This window comes from Argiope bruennichi, chromosome 10 (assembly GCF_947563725.1).
Source record: "Argiope bruennichi chromosome 10, qqArgBrue1.1, whole genome shotgun sequence".
NCBI lineage: Eukaryota > Metazoa > Arthropoda > Arachnida > Araneae > Araneidae > Argiope > Argiope bruennichi.
In genome coordinates, this window is record NC_079160.1 from 104,124,161 (window position 1) to 104,145,468 (window position 21,308).

Below are 21,308 nucleotides of genomic sequence, written 5' to 3' on the forward strand. Positions count from 1 at the left end.
TAGAATATTATAAAGAAATATTCCATAGAATGTTATAAAGAAATATTCCGTAGAATGTTATAAAGAAATATACCATATAATATTGTAAAGGAATAATAGCATATTATAAAGAAACGCTCAACAGAATATTATAAAGAAATATTGAAATATTATAAAGAATTATTCCATAGAATATGATAAAGAAATATTGAAATATTATAAAGAATTATTCCATAGAATATGATAAAGAAATATTGACATATTATAAAGAAATATTGACATATTATAAAGAAATATTGACATATTATAAAGGAATATTCTACAGAATATTATAAAGAAATATTGGCATATTATAAAGAAATGATCCATAGAATATTATAAAGAAATATTCCATAGAATGTTATAAAGAAATATTCCGTAGAATGTTATAAAGAAATATACCATATAATATTGTAAAGGAATAATAGCATATTATAAAGAAACGCTCAACAGAATATTATAAAGAAATATTGAAATATTATAAAGAATTATTCCATAGAATATGATAAAGAAATATTGAAATATTATAAAGAATTATTCCATAGAATATGATAAAGAAATATTAAAATATTATAAAGAATTATTCCATAGAATATAATAAAGAATTATTGAAATATTATAAAGACATATTCCATGCAGTTCAGAAGTAAACAGTGCGTTTCAATTCTATTTGTTAAAAAAGTTAATGAGATTCGGAATTTTTTTTCTACTAATATTTTGAAATGTGATTATCTAACAATTATATCTATTGAGAAAAAGAAGAGAAACAGGCAGCTTTTCAGTTCTCAATAAAAAAAAAGATGCCAAATCGTTTGATATTAAATGAGCCGTTCGGAATTTCTGGGAACTGTAACTGCGAACGGAGTGCGCGTCGTTTTGTTTACAATCGGATCGTATGAACGATGGATAGAAATGTGAGATTTCAAGGTTCCATCGTTTCAAAGTCAAAGAAAAAGAAGAAAAAACATTCCGGCGCTTTCATGTGATTCATTCGCATTCTATGAATAGCAATGAGAATACTAGCTTCAGTTATGTTCATCAGATGTTGAAAAGAATCCTTAGTATTCATCTGTTACGTTCATTTACACTTTCTCATGTATGTAGTATAGAGAAAGTATTGGTGAATTTTCTTGTTTTAGACCTTTTTGAGTTCGAAAAACACATTTTTGGAAAGTGTCCTTCCGTCTGTCTGTCTACCTGTCTTTGGCAAAGATAACTCAGAAACGCTTTGAGCTAGACAGATGAAATTAAATATACGGTTTTAAAACCAAATTTGTAGATTCCTATCACCTTTTGAGCAAAATTCAGACAGGAAGTCTGTCTGTCCAGCTGTTCGAATATAAGTTAACACGATAACTGCAAAATGGAGAGAGCTAGATAGATAAAATTCAGTACACAGATTTAGCATCGATAGTGTAGATATTTATCAGATTCTGAGCTAAATCCAACAAAGGGTTGACCGTCTGTATGTCTGTACTTTAATAAACATGTAAATGCGATAGCTAAAAGATGGAATGACTTTAATAAGTGAAATTTGGTATATAATTTTGTGACTGCAAGAATAGCTTTGTATCAAATTTTTGTTTCAATCGGTTGGAAAATACATGCCTAAAATGCAAATTTGATTTTTGGATGCTAATAACGAAATGCCATGGATAAATCGCCAAAAAAACTCGCCAAGGATCATACAATAGATTCAATAAAAATGTTAAATTTACGTATAAGATTCTTATTTCGTAACTATTATATGCTAATACAAAGCAAGGCGTTCTCTGTGATAACGCCTTATGACAGGTTATGCGAGAAAGCTTTGTAGAGATCACTCTCGCAGGTTTTTCTGACATTTTATCTTATATGTTTTGAATTTTTGAAGAGGGAAGGATTTTCCAAAAAACAGTTTGCTCTTAATGAGAAGTAAATTAAAAACAGATGAATTAAAAAACTTGAAAAATTTATACTTTAAAGAGACATGTTTTTCAAGATTTTAGATTTAGTTTAGCTACATTAATATCCTATTTCAAAGTAACACTAGGTATATTTTGGAAATGAAATTTTAAATGTGTTCAGACGACGAGGAAGATACTTAAGCTTTTATACCCACACCAGCGAGACGATTGGCCACGTCCATTTGGATGCACCAATCCGTCCGTTACATGGCGGTACTTCGGTGGAATCCAATCTTTTGAAAATCTTTTGAAATCCAATCTTTCTACAGATATAGATGCTAATACTTTTTTTATGCTTAAACAAGTAAAACAAATATATATCCTTACAGAAATACTTTTCTAATAGCATCAATAATATTCTTTTCTAAAAAGCTATTTCTAGCACTTAGAGCTAAATATTACTTCTAGAGAGCCATTTGTGTTTCATTTTAAGGAATATTTTAAAATTAAGTTGTATTTTTAATTTGATTAAATCATTTAATAAATTTTGGGCAAACTTTATGAATTAAATAAAATTTATATCTTCTTTGTCATGTTTCTGTATGTTCCTTTTTTTTCGAAAATAAATATTTGAAATTGTGAATGATTCGAAATTTCAAACCTATCAAGCAATAATAAAAATCAGATATCTGAAAATTTCAGCTCAGGTGTCGTCCTCGTCATCTGACCACGATTCAAAATTACGAGGTCTGTCCCAAAATACCCTAGTGTTTCTTTAAAATAGGATGTTAATATAATTAAACTAAACCCTTATGAATTTTAGAATTCGTTATTTTCATCTTGTGAATTTCATTTATTTTCAGATCTACATTCTTCAGAAAGTTGTCGTCGAGTTAGAATGCCTCAACTCTCATTTCACCAAACATCCTATCTGTGATCGCAGAAATAGTGCTTCGACGCGAAACCTGCTTCTAAAAGGACAGATGCGACTCATAGAAGAATGGGACGCAATCATCTATCTCTGTGTTCCTCTGTAAGTATTTACTGTATTGTAATTCCTTTCGGATTTTTTTAATTTCAAGATTAAGCCTTAACTTTAAAAAAAATAATTTTTTAACATATGCAGGGTGATACGAAAGTTTACAGCGATTTTAGAATTCAATAGTTCTTAAATGTATAAAGATTAAAAAAAAAGATTCTTTTTTATCAGAATGGGTGAAAAATTGAATCATAATTATTTTGTGAAATATTGCATAGATTATTGTGTACACACTTTTGAAATTAAAACCATTTGTTATTCTGCGGTTGGTGGAATGGTTGGTCATGAAATGAATCAGGAATTGGATTTAACAATTTATAAATACTCAGTGGGTGAGACGTCCATTCTTTGCAAGGAACCACACCTTTTAGCAATACTGAACAATACTTCTTGCTAGCGTATATCATTTTGAAATGGCGCTTATTTTTGAAAGAACTGGCAAGTGAGGTCCGATTGTTTTAAAAAAATTCATAATTATGGAATAAATGCTAGTGAAACTTTATTGAAATATAGAAAGAGCAAATTTCGAGGAAGTGTTTGCGACTTTTGTTGGGTTGGTATTTGGTTATACTAAATCAGGCATGGATTTTTAATAATACTCGATTGTACCTGATGCAGCTGATAACTAATTCTCTGCCCGCCGAGTTGAAACCGGGTATTCAGTGAATATCGACGCCTATTCTTTTCTCTAGATTGGTAATTAGGGATTGCAATATCGGATCAAAAGTTCAATACCGGAATTCGGTATTTTTTAGATCTTAATACCGGGATACCGGTATCATAACGGTAGTGGAAATTTTAGAAAAAGAAAGAAAACACAGGTGTTTCTTTGTTTTATTTGCCAGTTTTATTAGAGAGTGTAAATATCACAAAAAATAGTTTGTAACTTAGAAATTATAACAGTATATAAAGAATCACAAAAAAAGTAAAGGAACATCTTATTTATTTAAATCACAAAAAAGTGTAAATATCACTATTCAGTCTGTGGTACTAATACAAATTTTTGAAATGGGATCTTAAAAAACATAATGCATCCATAGTACTGTCATTAAGCCCGGAATTTAATTTTGTGCAAAAATTATCAACTGTCGAACACAGTCTTTCGGCATCTACGATAGTTGGTGATACTGTTAGCAATGCGCGATATACTTTTTCCAAGTATTTACCTCGAAATCACTCATCTTCAAATAAATCGATTTCTCGTCGGATGGTTTTGGATATAGCTGATTTCTGTATTGTATTTTGGTTCGTTGACATTTTTCTATTTATCGCTAATTCTAATTATTGTTCAAGAGACAATTCCTTTTCACTATCAACAGTAGTGACATCATAATCTTCGATAACTGAACCGAATTCTTCTGAATGTGGATAGGTTTGTGGGTAAAATATTTTACGAAAATTTTATATAAACTTGATCAGATTTGAACTGGTTAGTCTCTTTCCTTTTTCATTTTCATTTTTAAAATCATTTTAATTATTTTAATACAGTAAGACATTTTCTATTTTGGTATGCCTTTCTTCTGTGCGATTTTTCAATGTAATATATAATTCTTCAGATAATGATGTGCGCTCTTCTTTCAGTGAGTGCAACATGAAATTTATTGTTGCATTAGCTGTTAATAAAGCATAATCTCTCAGACATAATGCCTCAGCAGCTAGTTTTATTGGAAGTAGAGCTGATACAGTTCCGGATATTAAGTCGAATACACTATCTGAAAAATTAATATGCAGGTTTAAGTTGATAATTACTTTTTGGATCGGATTTCTCAGTTTCAAAAATTGTTCCATCATTAGGAGTAAACTGTTAGGAGTAAAAAAAATTTCTAGTAAATACAGAAAAAACGGTATTTAAACTTGTGAATACTTTTATTACAAAATTGCACAAATGGCTCAAAATACCGGTATTCGGTATCCCGGTATAGAGGTATTGCAATCCCTATTTGTAACTGATTCAGATGCGGATATGATTCCAAATTGGAATGTTGCTTCCTTCTAATGTTGAAGAAGCATTGATGACGATGCGCTGGCGCCCTTGTTTTTGACAGTGATTGACGAATGGATGAGAAGATGGGAAAACTTAGTCATATAGATATTATAGGAAAAGGTAAAGGGGGGGGGGGTCTTCAGTCATATGTGTACTGTAATCCGGTGTAAAGGACAGTAGGAATAAATGCATATAATTAAAAATCACGCATGCTTATAGCTTCACCGAGGCATGATGGCAAATTCAGCTATATTGACTTAATATTTTGTATTAGATGGATTTAGTATCCTTCTAGTGAAAATGAAGGATATATTTATCAAAGAGATTATCATCGAGCATGAATAATGTCCAAAATCTGATATCGAGTACATCCTGCTTTCTATACCGTATCAGTTTTAGGTGACCGATAATTTTGCGTACCTTATTCAAAGCATCAGATTGATACACTAGGAGGCAAACCTACTCATAATACAACATCAAGCAGCATTAAAACTGCATTATTTATCGAATTCTATTTTTTTTTAATTATACTACCTTAAACGATTTATTTTCAAGCTATAAAGGTTTATTTAAAGTTAATATTCCTAGACGCTACTTTTATTTTGTAAATTGCGTGCCTTACTGATTACTGACATCTGATGAGTTAAATCAGATATTAGTAACTAACTAGCGCTGTTTAAATCGTATGGTGGGTTTAATTATTTTTTCTCAAAGTTTGTTTAGGAGATTATTTTGAATTATCAAAATTAAGAAACGGTAATTTTTCTTAATAATTTTGTTTAATTATTTAGATTTTTATCGAAAACTTTTTGGATATTTAAGCTAGTTTCGCAGAAGCAGATCTAAATTCATTGTGTAATCTATTTCTGTTCGAATCTGTTTTTAGCACGATGATGTTCTTTTCTTTAAATATGTGGATTTATTTATACATAAAATACAATTAGGAACTTTACCATGGTTCGATGTTTCGGATTATATTTTTGAATTGCCAATTTGTATCTCGATTTAAAAAATTTTTCCAAGATAAACAAACATAAATGATAAGTTTGACGGTTGTGAATTTTTTCTTTTCAGTTTGAAAAGCTAAGATAATAAGTTTAACATAGAAAACTTGATACTTTAGATGGAAAAAAGAAGTCTTTCATTTTCTATAATACTCCATCAGCAACTCCTTTTATGCTAAAAAAAAAAACTCTACAACACATTTTTTTTTTTCGTAGAATCCGAATATTTTAGCAATAACACTTTATAACCACCATTTCCATCCCTGCTATCCTGTTTTTCTTGCTCCCATTGATAAAACAGATAAGACCAAAGATTCGGAATATTCTCCCGGGATTACGACTAATGAATGTTTACTGACCAGTCCAATATTGTTGGCCGAGGAAACCCATTTATCAGCGAATTCATAAAGCGGTCATCTTCGACAAGGCCTTGGACATCCCTTCTTATTGGCTGCGCTGCCTGTATTTGCAGTTTTTGGTGCGGGAACACCCTGTTTAATCAAGCTCCCGGACTCTTGCTTTGTTTTTATGCATGCCTTGCATTTCCTTCTATCGGCCGGTCGATTATTGGATGAACGGAGGGGGCCGGGGGGGGGGGTAAGATGCTGATAAAAAGAATGGGGCTGGGTATTTATAGAAATGGGTGTTTTGGGTTTACATGTGAGCAATAAAGTGAGAGGTTGTTTACTAATTGTCTGAGTTGTGTAGGAAATCGAAAATAATTAAAAGTACAGACAGAGTATAGCTGCGCAGCAATCGATTTCTTATTTTTTTTTGTCATTTATTGCAGCTTTAATTAGTAATTTAAAGATGATTCATGAATGCAGAGACCAGACAATACGGATTGCAACAGGAAAAATTCTGATTTCTTACTTTCTATTTTATATTTGAAAAATATTCTTGATATATTCTGGTTGAGAATCAAATATTCCAAACATGTCTTAATCGATTATAAAACGTCTCAGATTTGTCTCTGTCATGGTCAAAATCACCGCTTGTGAATTAATCGCCTTAAACTTATAAGTAACTATTTCATATTGAACATTTTAACGAAACTCATAACTTTGGCTTTATTTAAAAAAAACTAATTCAAATATTTCTTCTTTTCAACTGTTAGTATACAAAGCAGCTAATAATCGTAATTCCTCATTACAGTAATTTTGAATATGTAGGGTTATATTGTATTTTGTGACAAGTGTAAATAATTAGATTTCACAAAATAGGATATTTTCTGTTAATCTTTGCTCAGTAGTCCCCTACTGCAGATCACCCCAATTAAACTTTAAAAAAAATATTCATACTTAGTTTATTGCTTGAATGTGTCAATGTTGTTACCCGTAGATCAAAAAAAAACTTATAGGCATAGTTAAAAATCTGCTTTAAAATGCAGCTACTCACTAAAATCAAATATATAGCCTTAATATTACAGCTACTCACTAAAATCAAATATACAGCTTTAATATTACAGCTACTCACTAAAATCAAATATACAGCGTTTACAGCTACTCACTAAAATAAAATATATTAAAAAGAAGAAAGAATGGAAAACAGGGAAATAGCTGGGAAGGGAAAAAATCTTCTCGCAAAACATGATAAAATGTAATGAATAATTTCAAAAATTTGTAAACTAAATGTTGTATGATAAGGCCCACCTAAATCAATTCTAACCTAGAATCATTCTCAATAAACTGCCAAGAAAATTATTAGAAACTTTTTATCAATCAAAAAGGTTATAAATCTAAGGGAGGAGAATCTATTACTAGATACAGTGATAAAATCATGTGGAATTACAAAGTCTCGATTTCCAAATTTAATGAAATAGATATAAATCGAATGAACTCAAACTCCCAACAAAACATAAAGAATAATAAATAAATTAAATTAATATAATGAATAAACTCGAATTGCGAATAAAACAGAAATAAAGTTTATAAATTTATAAATCATGAAATTTTAAGTAAAAGTATTCTTACAAAAAACATAATCCTATGTTCGTACATTACTTTATTTCTCTCAAAAACTATATTCATGTTGATGTGACATATAAGTGTATAGAGAAGACAATACCATAAAGATTATAATTTTAATGATGTCATCCCTTTAAGGATCAAAATTATGAAGTCCGTCCCAAACTAGCCCTCATATAGTAAACCAAATCTCAAAAATTATAGTGAAATAATCAATTAAAAGAGAGATTTTTCATTTTGTCAAGTTTGATTCAGTCTCTATATTTTTATTAATAAAAAAATGTGTGTGTGTGCAGTGGTCTTCTACAGGCCAGATTATAGTGAGATAATCAGTTATAAGGGAGATTTTTCATTTGTTAAATATGAGTGAATTTCAGTCTTCATTTTAATCTTTACTGATAAAAAAAAAAGATGAACGTGCGTTTTATCTGCATTGACTTTCTACAGGCCGGATTATTTGACCTGTTTGCGTTTCGTTATATAGAAACAGTTATAAAGGCATTCTGTTGCGCTAATTTATGTACTTGTGAACAAAATCTTTTAACTTAACATATTCTTTTCTTGCAGACTTAGCAACCTCCAGGAAATGCAAGAAGTTGGTCTTTACCTGACAGACTTATGTCTCCATGACAGCAGCCGAGAAATCGTTCTTGCAGGGTGGCAACACGGTGCTCGTCTTGAAATATCCTATGAAAAAGTAAAGATTTATTTATTTTCATAATTTGAAATTTTCTCGCTTATTGTTGTTACATTTATTAGTTATTTTTTATTCTTTATTAATTTGATTAATTTATTTCTATTCATTGACGTCATTATTACTTAAATATATATTTGGAATACACTTATATAAATAAATATTTTTATCAAGTAGAAAAAGACAGAAGTTCGTCTCGCCTCAAGTGTCTCACTTGAAAAATCTCAAGCACTTCTTGAACCTTTTGAAGCTTTAGATAGTTAAGATAAATAATTTGATAAATTAAGCAAAAGAACAAGAATTCGAATGATAGATTCATTCATGTTATTTTAATATCCTTATATCAACTGTGTTACTTTTATCCGCATGTCTGGGTAACCCATTAGCACCTAACTCAATTTAAAACATAGGTTTTACAATTTTTCTTTCAAATTTTGTTCGAAACATCAATATAACTGTGAAATAAAATTAAATTTTTAAAACTTTTTTAAAAAATTTATTAAAAAATTGATCGAAAAAATTTTTAATTACTTTTATGCATATATCACAGTAGAAGTTTTCCCAAAGTATGTTCAAAATATCCAAAAATAAAGATTAATCCCGGATTCCTACAAAACAACTACAACAATGTTACAACTACAATTTCGATAACTACACAACGAAAGGAGCCAGACAGATAAAATTTGATACATAGATTTAAAATCTATAGAAGTATTTCTTCACAGTATAGAATCTATACTGTGAAGAAATCTATCAAATTTTAAGCCAAATATATCAAAGGATTGACTGTCTGTCTATCTATACATTCAGAAACATATAAACGCGATAATTCAAAAGCGCAATGACTTGAAAATATGAAATCTGATATGGGATTTTGTCTCTACAAGGGTAGCTCTATGTCAAATTTTTGTTTCAATCGGTAGGGTAAAACCAAATTCTATTAATCTCATGAAAGGATTAATCGTCAAAAAACTCGCCAAGGATCACACATTAGATTAATTAAAAATGTTAAAATCTCGCCAAAAGTTAGTATTTCATAATTATTATGCGCCAGTGCCATGGAAGGCGTTCTTTATTAAAGTATGGGAGAGAGTTATGGGAGAAAAGTTTGTGTTTCATTGTAGACTTACTGACATCAGAAAAAGTTGTGTTCAAATAAGCAATTCTGTATATAAATGGTAAAAAAATAAAATCCTTTATGAAACTTAAATATGTACTCAATGTTTATAGGTATTAAACAGTTGCTAATTAATGCCTTCAAGATCAATCTATATTGCTCTGGAAAGTGTAATAATATGAATCAAACAATGCCAGCCATGCATTTCTTTTCACAGCTAGTTTGGCGGCGGACTTATCGAAGTTAAGATGTTATTCATTTATTTCTATTTTTAAAGTATATAAGTTATAGGGAACAATAATATTCAAATAAATTTTTCTACATGCAAATGGAAAAAATCCAATCAAATCATTAATGAGATTTAACAAAGTTGTATGTTTTACGTATAAAGTAATTTACCATGGTTAATGTTTTGAAAATTGCTTCGAATTGCTCTTGGACTTTTAATATGATAAACCAAGACAATACCAGCCATGTATCTTTCTTTATCGCTGGACTGGTCGAGGATTTATCGAAGTGGAAATGTCTGTTCATTTATTTCAGTTTCTAAAGCCACGTTTGCCGAGGTAACAGTATCTTAACAAATTTTTCTGCATGCAACTGAAAGTATGAATTAAATTTTTGAAGAAACTTACATTCCTATGGTAAGTTTAGCAAGATATGTAGTAAGTTAGCCATCTGACTCTCCGACCCGCCACGAAGGCACACGGATTTAAACTATAAAACTGAATGACCGCCGCAACAGCAACACTGGCGGGAACTGTGGTTGAGTCCTAAGGGTCATCACCAGCCACGGTGCTACCCTCCCAGAAGGAAGTACGTCCCGTCATCGATGGTAGGAGTCAGATCCCCCACCTATTTGTGTACCCTCCAGGGTGGCGAGATCCAACCACCATGCCGGAAGCATCTCATCCTCATTTCGAGGTGCCCCCCGGGGATTAGATATGTAATAAGACATTTTTTTAAAGTTCTGAAGCATAATATATCATTTTCTGTTCCATTCCATTGTTTCCCATTTGCTAACAGTGAAAAGTATCGCGACAATTTAATTTTGGCATCCATTGCATATCTTAAAGGAAAACCAGAGTAAATGGTCTCCCCAAAACTTTTTCGCATCTTCTGTAATAAACTTGTCATGCCACAGAACGCCTTGCATGGCATTGGTATACAAAAGTTACGAAATATTAACTTTTGGCGTGAATTTAGCATTAGTGAATCTATCGTATCAACCTTGGTGAATTTTTCGGCGATTAATCCCTGACACGCCAATAATAGTATTCGAAAATCTAATTTGGGCTTTAGATACGTTTTTCTCGACGGATTGAAACAGAAATTTGACACAAAGCTGCACTTGTAGTCACAAAATGCCATGTTAAATTTGATATATTTAAGACTTTCCGTTTTTGAACTATCGCGTTTGCATGTTTCTGAAAGTGCAGACTGACAGACAATCTACTCGTTGTTGGATTTGGCTCAAAATTTGACAGGATTCTACACTAGAGATGTTAAATCTTTTTACCGAATCTTATCTATCTAGCTCTCTTCATTTTGTAGTTATCGTGTTAACTTATATTAGAACAGCCGGATAGACGGACTTCCTCTGAATAGATTTTACTCAGAATTTGATGGAAATATGTAAATTTGGTGTAAAGACCGTATGCCAAATTTCAACTATCTAGATCAAAGCGTTTTTGAGTTATCTTTGTCACAGACAGACAGAGATTTTCCAAAAATGTGCTTTTCAAACTCGGAGAAGTCTAAAACGTGGTGATTCGTCAAATTCTTGAGTTCCAATTTTTTTGACGATTACTATACTTTATATTACGTATACGAGAAAGTAAAAAAGGAATAAGTTATCGAGGGATGAGGCTGCGATGATCTTATAGTAAACTCGAGGCTTAGTTTAGTTTAGTTATATTAACGTCTAGTTTAAAGCAACACTAGGGCTATTTTGGGACGGACCTCGTAATTTTGAACCTCGGTCAGATGACGAGGATGACACCTGATCTGGCACCTCCCTCTCCACACTACGCCACACCAGCGGGAGGACGTTTGGTCATGTCGAATTTAACGTGCAACAGATCCCTTACACGACGGTTCTTCGGTGGAATAGGGACACGAACCTTACACCCTCCGGTTCCTAAGCCGAGACCTTACCACCAGGCCACCGCGGTCCTTTCAGTAAGGTCGAGGCATCAAGGCCGTACGGATCTAGGCTGGAAACCCGATTCCATTGAAAAACTACCACATATGTAGGCCAGGTACAAAATCCATCAAGGTAAAATGACATCTCGTAGATTCAATGCATAAACTTAGAGAGAAAGTTATTGCTCAAATGTTATTCTCACCCTCTGATTGCTATTCAAAAGCATTTGGTCCATCCACAAAATGATCTTATGTCCTTTCAAAATGGGCCGTGAATTTACATAAATTAAACTGCAATATCGTCGGCGGTTGCATTTGCCTTGTTATAACAGAATTCATCTCATTATCCCCAAACAAGTGCATGAATTTCTCATTAAATTTTATAAGCTAAAAGCCTTTTATTTCAAGCAAAAGTATTTGTTTCTCTGTATGGACTAATAAGTAGAATTCATCAACTTTCCTCGATGAATCTCCATTTTTTACAACAAAGGACAACCATTACTCCTTCGTAAGACATTTCCACAACTTTTATAGCCAATTTACTCCGAATGCGTTTCTTCAAAACCTATTTTGTACTTCTTCCTTTTTTTTCTAGAATGATATAAACTTCACATAAACAAAAAGTTGACGAATGAGAGAGTCAAAAAAAAGAGAGAGAGAGAGACCGTCAGTGTTTTCCTCGTAAAGTGTCATCGGAGATTGATCTTCCGGTGTCTTGTATGCCGCCAAGAGAGAGGGAAAAGAGGCTTTCATTATGCAGACCTCACGTACGCTGTGGCGACAGACTTTGGCGCAAATTGAACCATTTTCCACCATTATTCAATGCCTGATGAATGGGTGGAGCACCAATTTTGCTCTTTTTTTTAGCACAGGATATACCGAAGAAAAAAGATTTGGGTATCCGATTGCTATAGTTTGGCATTTAAGAAAGGAGTAAAGCAATTGGGTTTCCCATTCAGTCAGATGTAGAAAAGCTGGAAGCGTTAAGCATGGATTGAATTGTTGATGAAAGAAGGAGTTACATTTTAGCCACATCAATCTGTCATCTTTCTGCTAATTTCCGTTTCTGCCTTCTTTCGTTCCACTTTCTGGTTGATTTTTATGCCTTTCCGCAGAAATTGGCGGAGATCTTTCTTTTAATTTCAAGAAACTTTTAACTCCAAGAACTTTAAAACGGTTTCCTTGAAGAGTGTGCAATGACCTAGCGATATCTTCATTCTAGTGTTTTATGAGAATGGTGAGCAAAAGAGAGATAAGATATTGGGAAACAAAATGAGAAACTATTTGGAATCGCACCAGATAGACTGATTTTCACATAGCAACATAAAATTAATCTATCTTTACCAATTATAAAGAGGAATGTGTATTTGTTGAACACTCTTTAATATTAAGAAACTTTTAATTCCAAAAACTTTAAAACAGTTTCCTTAAAGAATCTGCAGTGACCTAGCGATTTTTCCTCATTATAGCGTTTTATGAGAATGATGAGTAACAGAGAGATAAGATATTGGGAAACAAAATGAGAAACTATTTGGAATCGCACCAGATAGACCAATTTTCACACAGCAACATAAAATTAATCTATCTTTACCAATTATAAAGAGGAATGTGGATTTGTTGACCTCTCTTTAATATTAAGAAACTTTTAATTCCAAAACATTTAAAACAGTTTCCTTGAAAAGTCTGCAGTGACCTAGCGATTTTTCCTCATTCTAGCTTTTTATGAGAATGGTGAGTAACAGAGAGATATGATATTGAGAAACAAAATGAGAAACTATTTGAAATCGCACCAGATAGACCAATTTTCACACAGCAACATAAAATTAATCTATCTTTACCAATTATAAAGATGAATGTGCATTTGTTGACCATTCTTTAATTTTAATAAATTTTTAATTCCAAAACATTTAAAACGGTTTTAAACGGAAATATTATATTGAGGAACAACAACATGAGCAACCTTTTAGAGTCACATCAGATATACTGATTTTCACATAGTAACATAAAATTAATCTATATTTACCAATTATAAAGAGGAATGTGCGTATGTTAAAGCTCTATATTTGATCAAGAAAAGCCAAATTCGGCAAAAACATGCTTTAGAGAAATAATGTATTCTTTGGTGTTTTTTTTAAATTTTAGTTAAAATTTCAATTACTTAAAAATTAAGCAAGAATTTTACATTTTTCCGTAATGACTTCAGAAAATATTATTGCTCAAAAGTTATTTTATTTTAAGATTCAAAATACATTGTCTTTTTTTAATGATACCAGTTTAGTTGTTCTGTAATTGTTTAACAATTTTCAAAATATTTAACATAATATTTGATCGTTGCAATTTTTAAATCCTTTCTATACTTAAGAAAGAAATATTCTGTTAATTATCTAAGCAGTTCAGTTGAGGTATAAATGATGTCACCGTACCATGAAATTCAACTTGCATGTATAAAATAGATTCTCCGACAGCTACCTTTTTAATGCCACAATTATGTTATCCTCGACTCTGCTGGAAAGTTTTATGTATAGAATAGATAGAACTGGTATAAGGCTATTGAAAAATCTGATTTTAATATATATCATATTTTGATGCTAGAGCTAGTAACAGTAATAAATTCGGTAGCATTTCAATTAATGTTCATACCAAATTTTGAACAAAATCCCTCAAGGAATTAATTGACTGTCTTCTGTACTTTTGCGTGCATGTAAACCTGATAGTTCAAAAATTCAATCATTTATTTATCTAAAATTTGGCGTGAACTTTTATATCATTCGGATGGAGGAAAAACATCCAAATACATATTCGTTTTTTCGTACTTGTATATAATCGCTAGCCGAAGGATAACCGCCAATAAAAAATTACCAAAGGTCAAATGAAGGAACGACTCCCATGATTGATATTTCATAACTATTCTTCGCCAATGCAATGCACTTAAGGTGTACGTACACACTTGAAGATTTTTTTTTTAATTTTAACTTTAAAAGTCCAGTTTTCTCACAGTAGGTCATTAATATATGTTTAAACTCATTTCAGTGAGAAAAAACCCTATTACACTAATTATTAATTAATTAAATAATATTTAATGAGCTCATTAGCCTATTTTTTGAAACATGATTTCTTAAATTCTAATTTACACAGACACATAATTCTAGTTGGAAATGATGCCTATTATTAGTCTTCATGTTGTCTGCCTCAATCAAGTTATAAAAGTGCATAGTTTTTTAAAAATACTTTTTTCAACAACAATGAATAGAAAAAACGAGATTTTTTTTTGTCATTTTAACTTTTAAACAGCTATTAAAAATTTATTTCTATAAATATAACTTTGATTGAGGCACAAAACATCCGCTATTTCATACAGATTATTTTGATATATAAATAACTGTATTTGGTTCATTTCTTGTTGAGTTATGATTGTTTGAATGAAGCAACATAGTGGAAAAATACCATTCTTCATAAAATGAGTTTTAAAAACACCGTAACTAGAGTTTTTAATGAAAGCTCCTGAAGAAAAATAATTATAACTCGAGAAATATTTAGAATATTGACAACATTTCGGTATCGTTTGAAAGCTAAAGAATCATAGAACATTATTAAGCAATAAAAAAATATTCGATATTTTGAACGATTTTCGAAGTTTCAAGTGTGTACATACACCTTAATACAGAAGTACCAAATTTCTTTACTATTTTAAGAAGCCCTCAATTCTTATGAGTAGGATTTTGAAAATAAAAATGTGAGCACTTGAGGTGTTCACTGCCATACTCAAGATCCAGGAAGAAGTGTGATAACACCTTTATTAGAGAATATACGAAAAAGTTTTGTGTTAGACCAGTCCCGCTGACTTCCTATGTTAAAAACTAGCCTATATAAATAATGCAATATATGAACTTTTCCCTTAAGTTTAATATTTCTTATATCAGTTATTAAAATGTCCCAGAAGTTTGAAGATCTCAATATGCAAAGAATCATTGTAAATACATTCGAATCAATAACAGTGTTATTTGGTGTATAATATACTACGGTTAATGTAATTAATCTGTTATTATTAATGATATCGGGCCAAAGTAAATTCATTGATTTATCATATTAACTATGTATTATAAATAATAAATGGCTAGTTATTATTATTTATAATAATTGATTAATCTAATTAGCTTAAACATAAATTAGGAACTTGCGAAAGTTTCGCATTGATTTAATATTAATTATATGAGTAGAAGAAAATGTGTGTGTGCGTGCGTGTGTATGTGTGTGGTAATAAAAATAACAATTCAAAATGTGAAACATTGTTGCAGAGAAACGAAAAAAGAAATCAGCAGGAGAGGTCAAAACTCTCTAGCACACTCTCTAATAAACTTGCCACGACAAAAAACGCCTTGCATAGTACTGGCGTACCATTGTTAAGAAAATATTAACTTTTGGCGTGAATTTAGCATCTTCATTGAATCTGTCGTGTGGTTTTTGGTGAATTATTTGGCTGATTATTAATCGCTGACATCCATTAGTAGTATCCAAAAATTGAATTTGCATTTTAGACACGTTTTTCTTAACCGATTGGAATTGACACAAAATTGACAAAAATTTGATACAAAACTGCGCCAAATATCTTACCAAATTCGATATATTTAAGTCGTTGCTTTTTTTAATGGTCCCTTTTACTTCTTTCTGAAAGTAAAAACTGAAAGACAATCAACCCTTAGTTATATTTGGTACAGATTAGATTGGTCTTTATACTATAAACGTTGAATCTGCTTACCGAATTTTATCTAACTAATTCTCTTTGTTTTTTAATTATAATGCTAACATATTCGAACAGACAGACTTCTTCTGATCAGAGTTTAATCAAAATTTGGCAGAAATTTAGTATAAAGACCTATATCAAATTTCATCTAGCTTTCATTCAGCTCAAAGCTTTTTTGACTTTTCTTTGTTGCAGACAGACGGACGGATATTTCCAAAAACAGGAGATTCGTCAAAATCTAGAATTCAAATTTTTTAACGATTACTGTTCTTTCTCTTTACTACGCGTACGAAACCCCCGGGGGCACCTCGAATTGAGGATGAGATGCTTCCGGCATGGTGGTTGGATCTTGCCACCCTGGAGGGTACACTAATAGGTGGGGGGTCTGACTCCTCCCATCGATGACGGGACGTACTTCCTTCGGGGAGGGTTGTACCGTGGCCGGTGACGGCCCTTAGGACTCAACCACAATTCCCGCCAATGTTGCTGTTGCGGCTGTCCGGTCATTCAGTTTTTATGGTTTAAATCCGTGTGCCTTCGTGGCGGGTCGGAGAGTTAGATGGCTGACTTACTACGCGTACGAGAAAATAAAAATTCCTCCATCAGGAAAAATTTCACTATCCAATCGTTTTCACCGATACCATCCGTCTAGTCAACTCATGTAAGGCAACAATAGCATGATAAACGTAATTGCGCATGGCATTTAAAGTCACGATGTCTTATGCTAATTTTTGATATCATGTCCTTTACTTCTTAGAATATCCGCCATGGGGTTCATTTGGCTCATTTCATACAGTTATGGATTGATTCCTATTAACTATCTCTATTTCTTCCTAATTCTTTCATAGATGATATAAGATAGATTTCTAAGATTTTTCATAGATTATATAAATATTTTGTCGATATTTGGCCTGTTAATATTTAGTCTTTCTTATTTTTTATCATTAACTCGTTCACTAAATTCTGATATAAAAATTTAAATAACTGAGTATTATCTAAAATTCAAGAATAAAGCAGTGCGTTTTGCATCAACTGCAAAGATAAAAAGCTTTATTTTACGAACGACCTTCAGAAAAATACTGAGCTTAACTTTGACTGTACTATCTTTTAAAGTTAACGCTAAAAATAAGAATAAAGACCGATGCGGGCATCTGCGAAATCACGATCAACATCAACGAACATGACAAGGAAGCATCAACCGAATTTATGGTTGACAATGCATTTAAATACCCTGCTTGTTGCCAGCGCTGAAAAGGAAACTTTACTAGGCTGTGCCTAAAAAAAGAATATACTTCAAATAAAACTGCATCTTGAGTTCTCTCTTTCTTTGACATGCAGTTTTATAAAAAGAAAAAAAACTAATGTCTGCCACGACTCATAAAACGACCTAATGACCCTCCAAAAGAAGTTTATAACTTTTGAATAAATAATCATCTTTTCTTGTTGAATATGTTAATGAGGTTCTAGGAAGTGAATTTTCTGTCTATTAAGATGCTTAATTTTGAAAATAATCGATAGATCTTCTATTATAAAATCTAAGATAAGGATAATTATATTTCGTTTAGTCTAAAACTTTTTAATTGAATATTAAATAAAAATATCTCCTTGATATTATATATTATAGGATTTCTAATTTTCATTTTAAAAAATACGAGCGTCTGTCCATTGTAACCCTGATCCAACAGCTAATTTTAAATCTTAGGAGATACGAATATACATTACGCTAGGAAAAGTAATAGAATTTTAAGTAAAAACGTTTGTTCTTCCACCATTAAATGTGACCGAGTTATGAAGTTTTGAATTTTGTTATTTTAAGCTAATCAACATCCACCTCCAAGAAGTGATATGAGTTTACCGGCGGATCTTCCTTGAAGTAGCCATTAAAATGATCTAAAAGATATATATTCAAATTTCCATTATTTGGTCAACTTTATTTGCAGAAATATGGAACCTTTTTGTGTGTGTGTGTGTGTGTGTGTGTGTGTGTGTGTGTGTGTGTGTGTGTGTGTGTGTGTGTGTGTGTGTTTAAAATAGTATGAAGTATCAAGACATATTTCACTAAATAGGATAAATGGAATAAAAAAAATGAATGCAAATTTAAGGTTTGTTTGAGTGTGTTTCCCAGGAAATTTACTAAATTAGCTAGCTTAAAACGTACTTCTTAAAATCATATTTTAAAATTTTAAATAGAAGTGCAAACGTTTAGAGATTAGCTATAGGATTACGGCTGGAATGACATCCTGTATATGGTGTCTTTAATCATTTAATCATGAATATTCTTATCTTGGTTTATTAATATTAATTTTTTAATTAATTAATTTTAATTTTTTTATGAAAATGATTGCGATAAATAATATATTAAAAGGCCTTTTGGACTTATAGATTCCACTTCCAATTACCAGTAAAATTATGCGTACGCCCACGCGGGTGTGCGTTTTCATGCTTGCTTGCGCATTTGATATTTGGCAATAATTCTGTAGCATATTAATCGAAGGAAACAATTTTTATGTCGCCATAAATTTCAATAATTTATTTTTGAAAATTCAATATATTTATTTAGAGTGCGTTGAAACACTTTTAACAACCAGAGATAATTCTTTCATGGATAATCAAGTATTGAAGATATTCAACAGAATTTGAATATTTGAAAATAAAGTTTTTCAGAAAGTATTTCTTCCAGTCGTGACTTTGGTCCTGAATTTGAGGAAATCCATTATTTGGTTTAAAAATCATTAGCGACGATTCATTCAGCCAGTTAAATGCTTTTTTCTTCCAATCTTTTCCCATGTGTACAAACAGAAGCATTACAATTTTTTTTTAATTTATCTTCAATTATATTTTTAACTAATATTTCAAAATTGTCAGTGTTGGCAAATATTATAACACACTGGTAAAATGATTAAAATCTTTAGAAACACTCTTTGATTAGTGAAATAATTAGTAAATTTTCTTAATTATTCTTATTTTCTACTATATTGAAATTTCTGTAACTGATTTTTCATTTAGTTTCTACTCTGCAAAAGTTTTGAAAAAGTCGAAAGTTTTTATTCCCCTATGCTCATCGTAGTACATATGAACATTGAACTCATCATTGTACATATGAACATTGAACTCATCATCGTACATATGAACATTGAACTCATCATCGTACATATGAACATTGAACTCATCATCGTACATATGAACATTGAACTCATCATCGTACATATGAACATTGAACTCATCATCGTACATATGAACATTGAACTCATCATCGTACATATGAACATTGAACTCAGCATTGTACATATGAACATTGAACTCATCATCGTACATATGAACATTGAACTCATCATCGTACGTATGAACATTGAACTCATCATCGTACATATGAACATTGAACTCATCATCGTACATATGAACATTGAACTCATCATCGTACATATGAACATTGAACTCATCATTGTACATCGGACGTTGTTATCTATAACAATTAATAAAGTTATTTTTCAATTAATAAATGAAACTTAAATTAATGTAAAGTCCTTTTTCCCTTAAGTTTATCAAATAAGTGTTGTTTTATAATGTAATAAAAGTGAAAAACGTCTGATAATCCTGTAAATAATTGAAATCGCAGATAGAACGATTTTCTGCGATTTTCCATCATTTGTCTCTTGCAGCTTAGCAAGCTCAAATATATTAATCTCGGTTGGAAGCAACATTGAAATACTTTGAGAAAGACTTTATAATTTTGAAATAGCTTCCAGATGACGACCTGAGCTAGCACTCCCTCTCCAGACTTTCGCTCCTCACCAGCAGGAGAGCATTTAATACCGATGAATTTAAAGTGCCCTAGAGCAGCTTATGCAGCGGTTCTTTAGTAAAAACGATTTTCGAGTCTGAAATCCTCTGTCCCCGAAACTGAGACTTTATCGCCATCCCACAGCGGCCTTTTGTATATTTTATATTTCGTTTTCTCAAATTTAATCTAATTTATCAGGTAACAATTAGTTTTATATCTAATTCCTATTTCCTTGGATCAGTTGAAACTGGACACTTTTAATTATTTAAACAATGATCCTTAGAAAAATTATCATGAAATACATTTATATAAATAACAAACGAAATATAACTTTGAAATATTCTAAAATGTTAAATCTATACTATTTTTTAATCTAATTTGGAGATTATAATTATGGTAAAATACAATTTTTATTATAATTATACACAAAACTCAATACTTAAAAATCAATCTTTACAGTAATTTCATTTTATTCCTTTTATTTCCATATTTTTAATTGTTTTCAGAAAATAATCAATGATCTCATCGGAACGTGTCTGTAAATATGTAAGTATGCTTGGTGTTGATACGGATGCTTAAATCTCTTCTAGTTTGTTTTTTTCATTGGAATTTGACCTTGTATCAAAAGAGAATTTAGTAGGCTGCAACTACCGGTTTTGATATTCCACTTCCGATTTTCTAATGCAATAATTGTTACAGTTTAAGCTGTGCTTATCGTAAAATAGAAACGAAGATTCAAAAAACAGAGATGACATATTTTAATGAACAAAAAACACTGAATTGCTACCAAAAAAACCCACTTATTTCTAAGGAGCATAATAATCACAGACATTATGGCTTAGTGACTCAATGAATAATCAGAAACATTATGGCTTAGTGACTCCATGAATAATCAGAGACATTATGGCTTAGTGACTCAATGAAAGAGACGG

General features: G+C 31.2%; 1 protein-coding gene across 1 annotated transcript in view; it reads left to right on the plus strand.

The window, feature by feature from the left end:
- The window catches only part of LOC129989196 (soluble guanylate cyclase 89Db-like), a 109,688-nt gene that overhangs the window by 56,115 nt on the left and 32,265 nt on the right, over nt 1–21,308 (plus strand). Inside the window, exons 3-4 of the mRNA XM_056097574.1 lie at nt 2,768–2,937; nt 8,466–8,595. Coding sequence (XP_055953549.1) covers nt 2,768–2,937; nt 8,466–8,595 — 300 coding nt within the window. The remainder of the gene's footprint in view (nt 1–2,767; nt 2,938–8,465; nt 8,596–21,308) is intronic.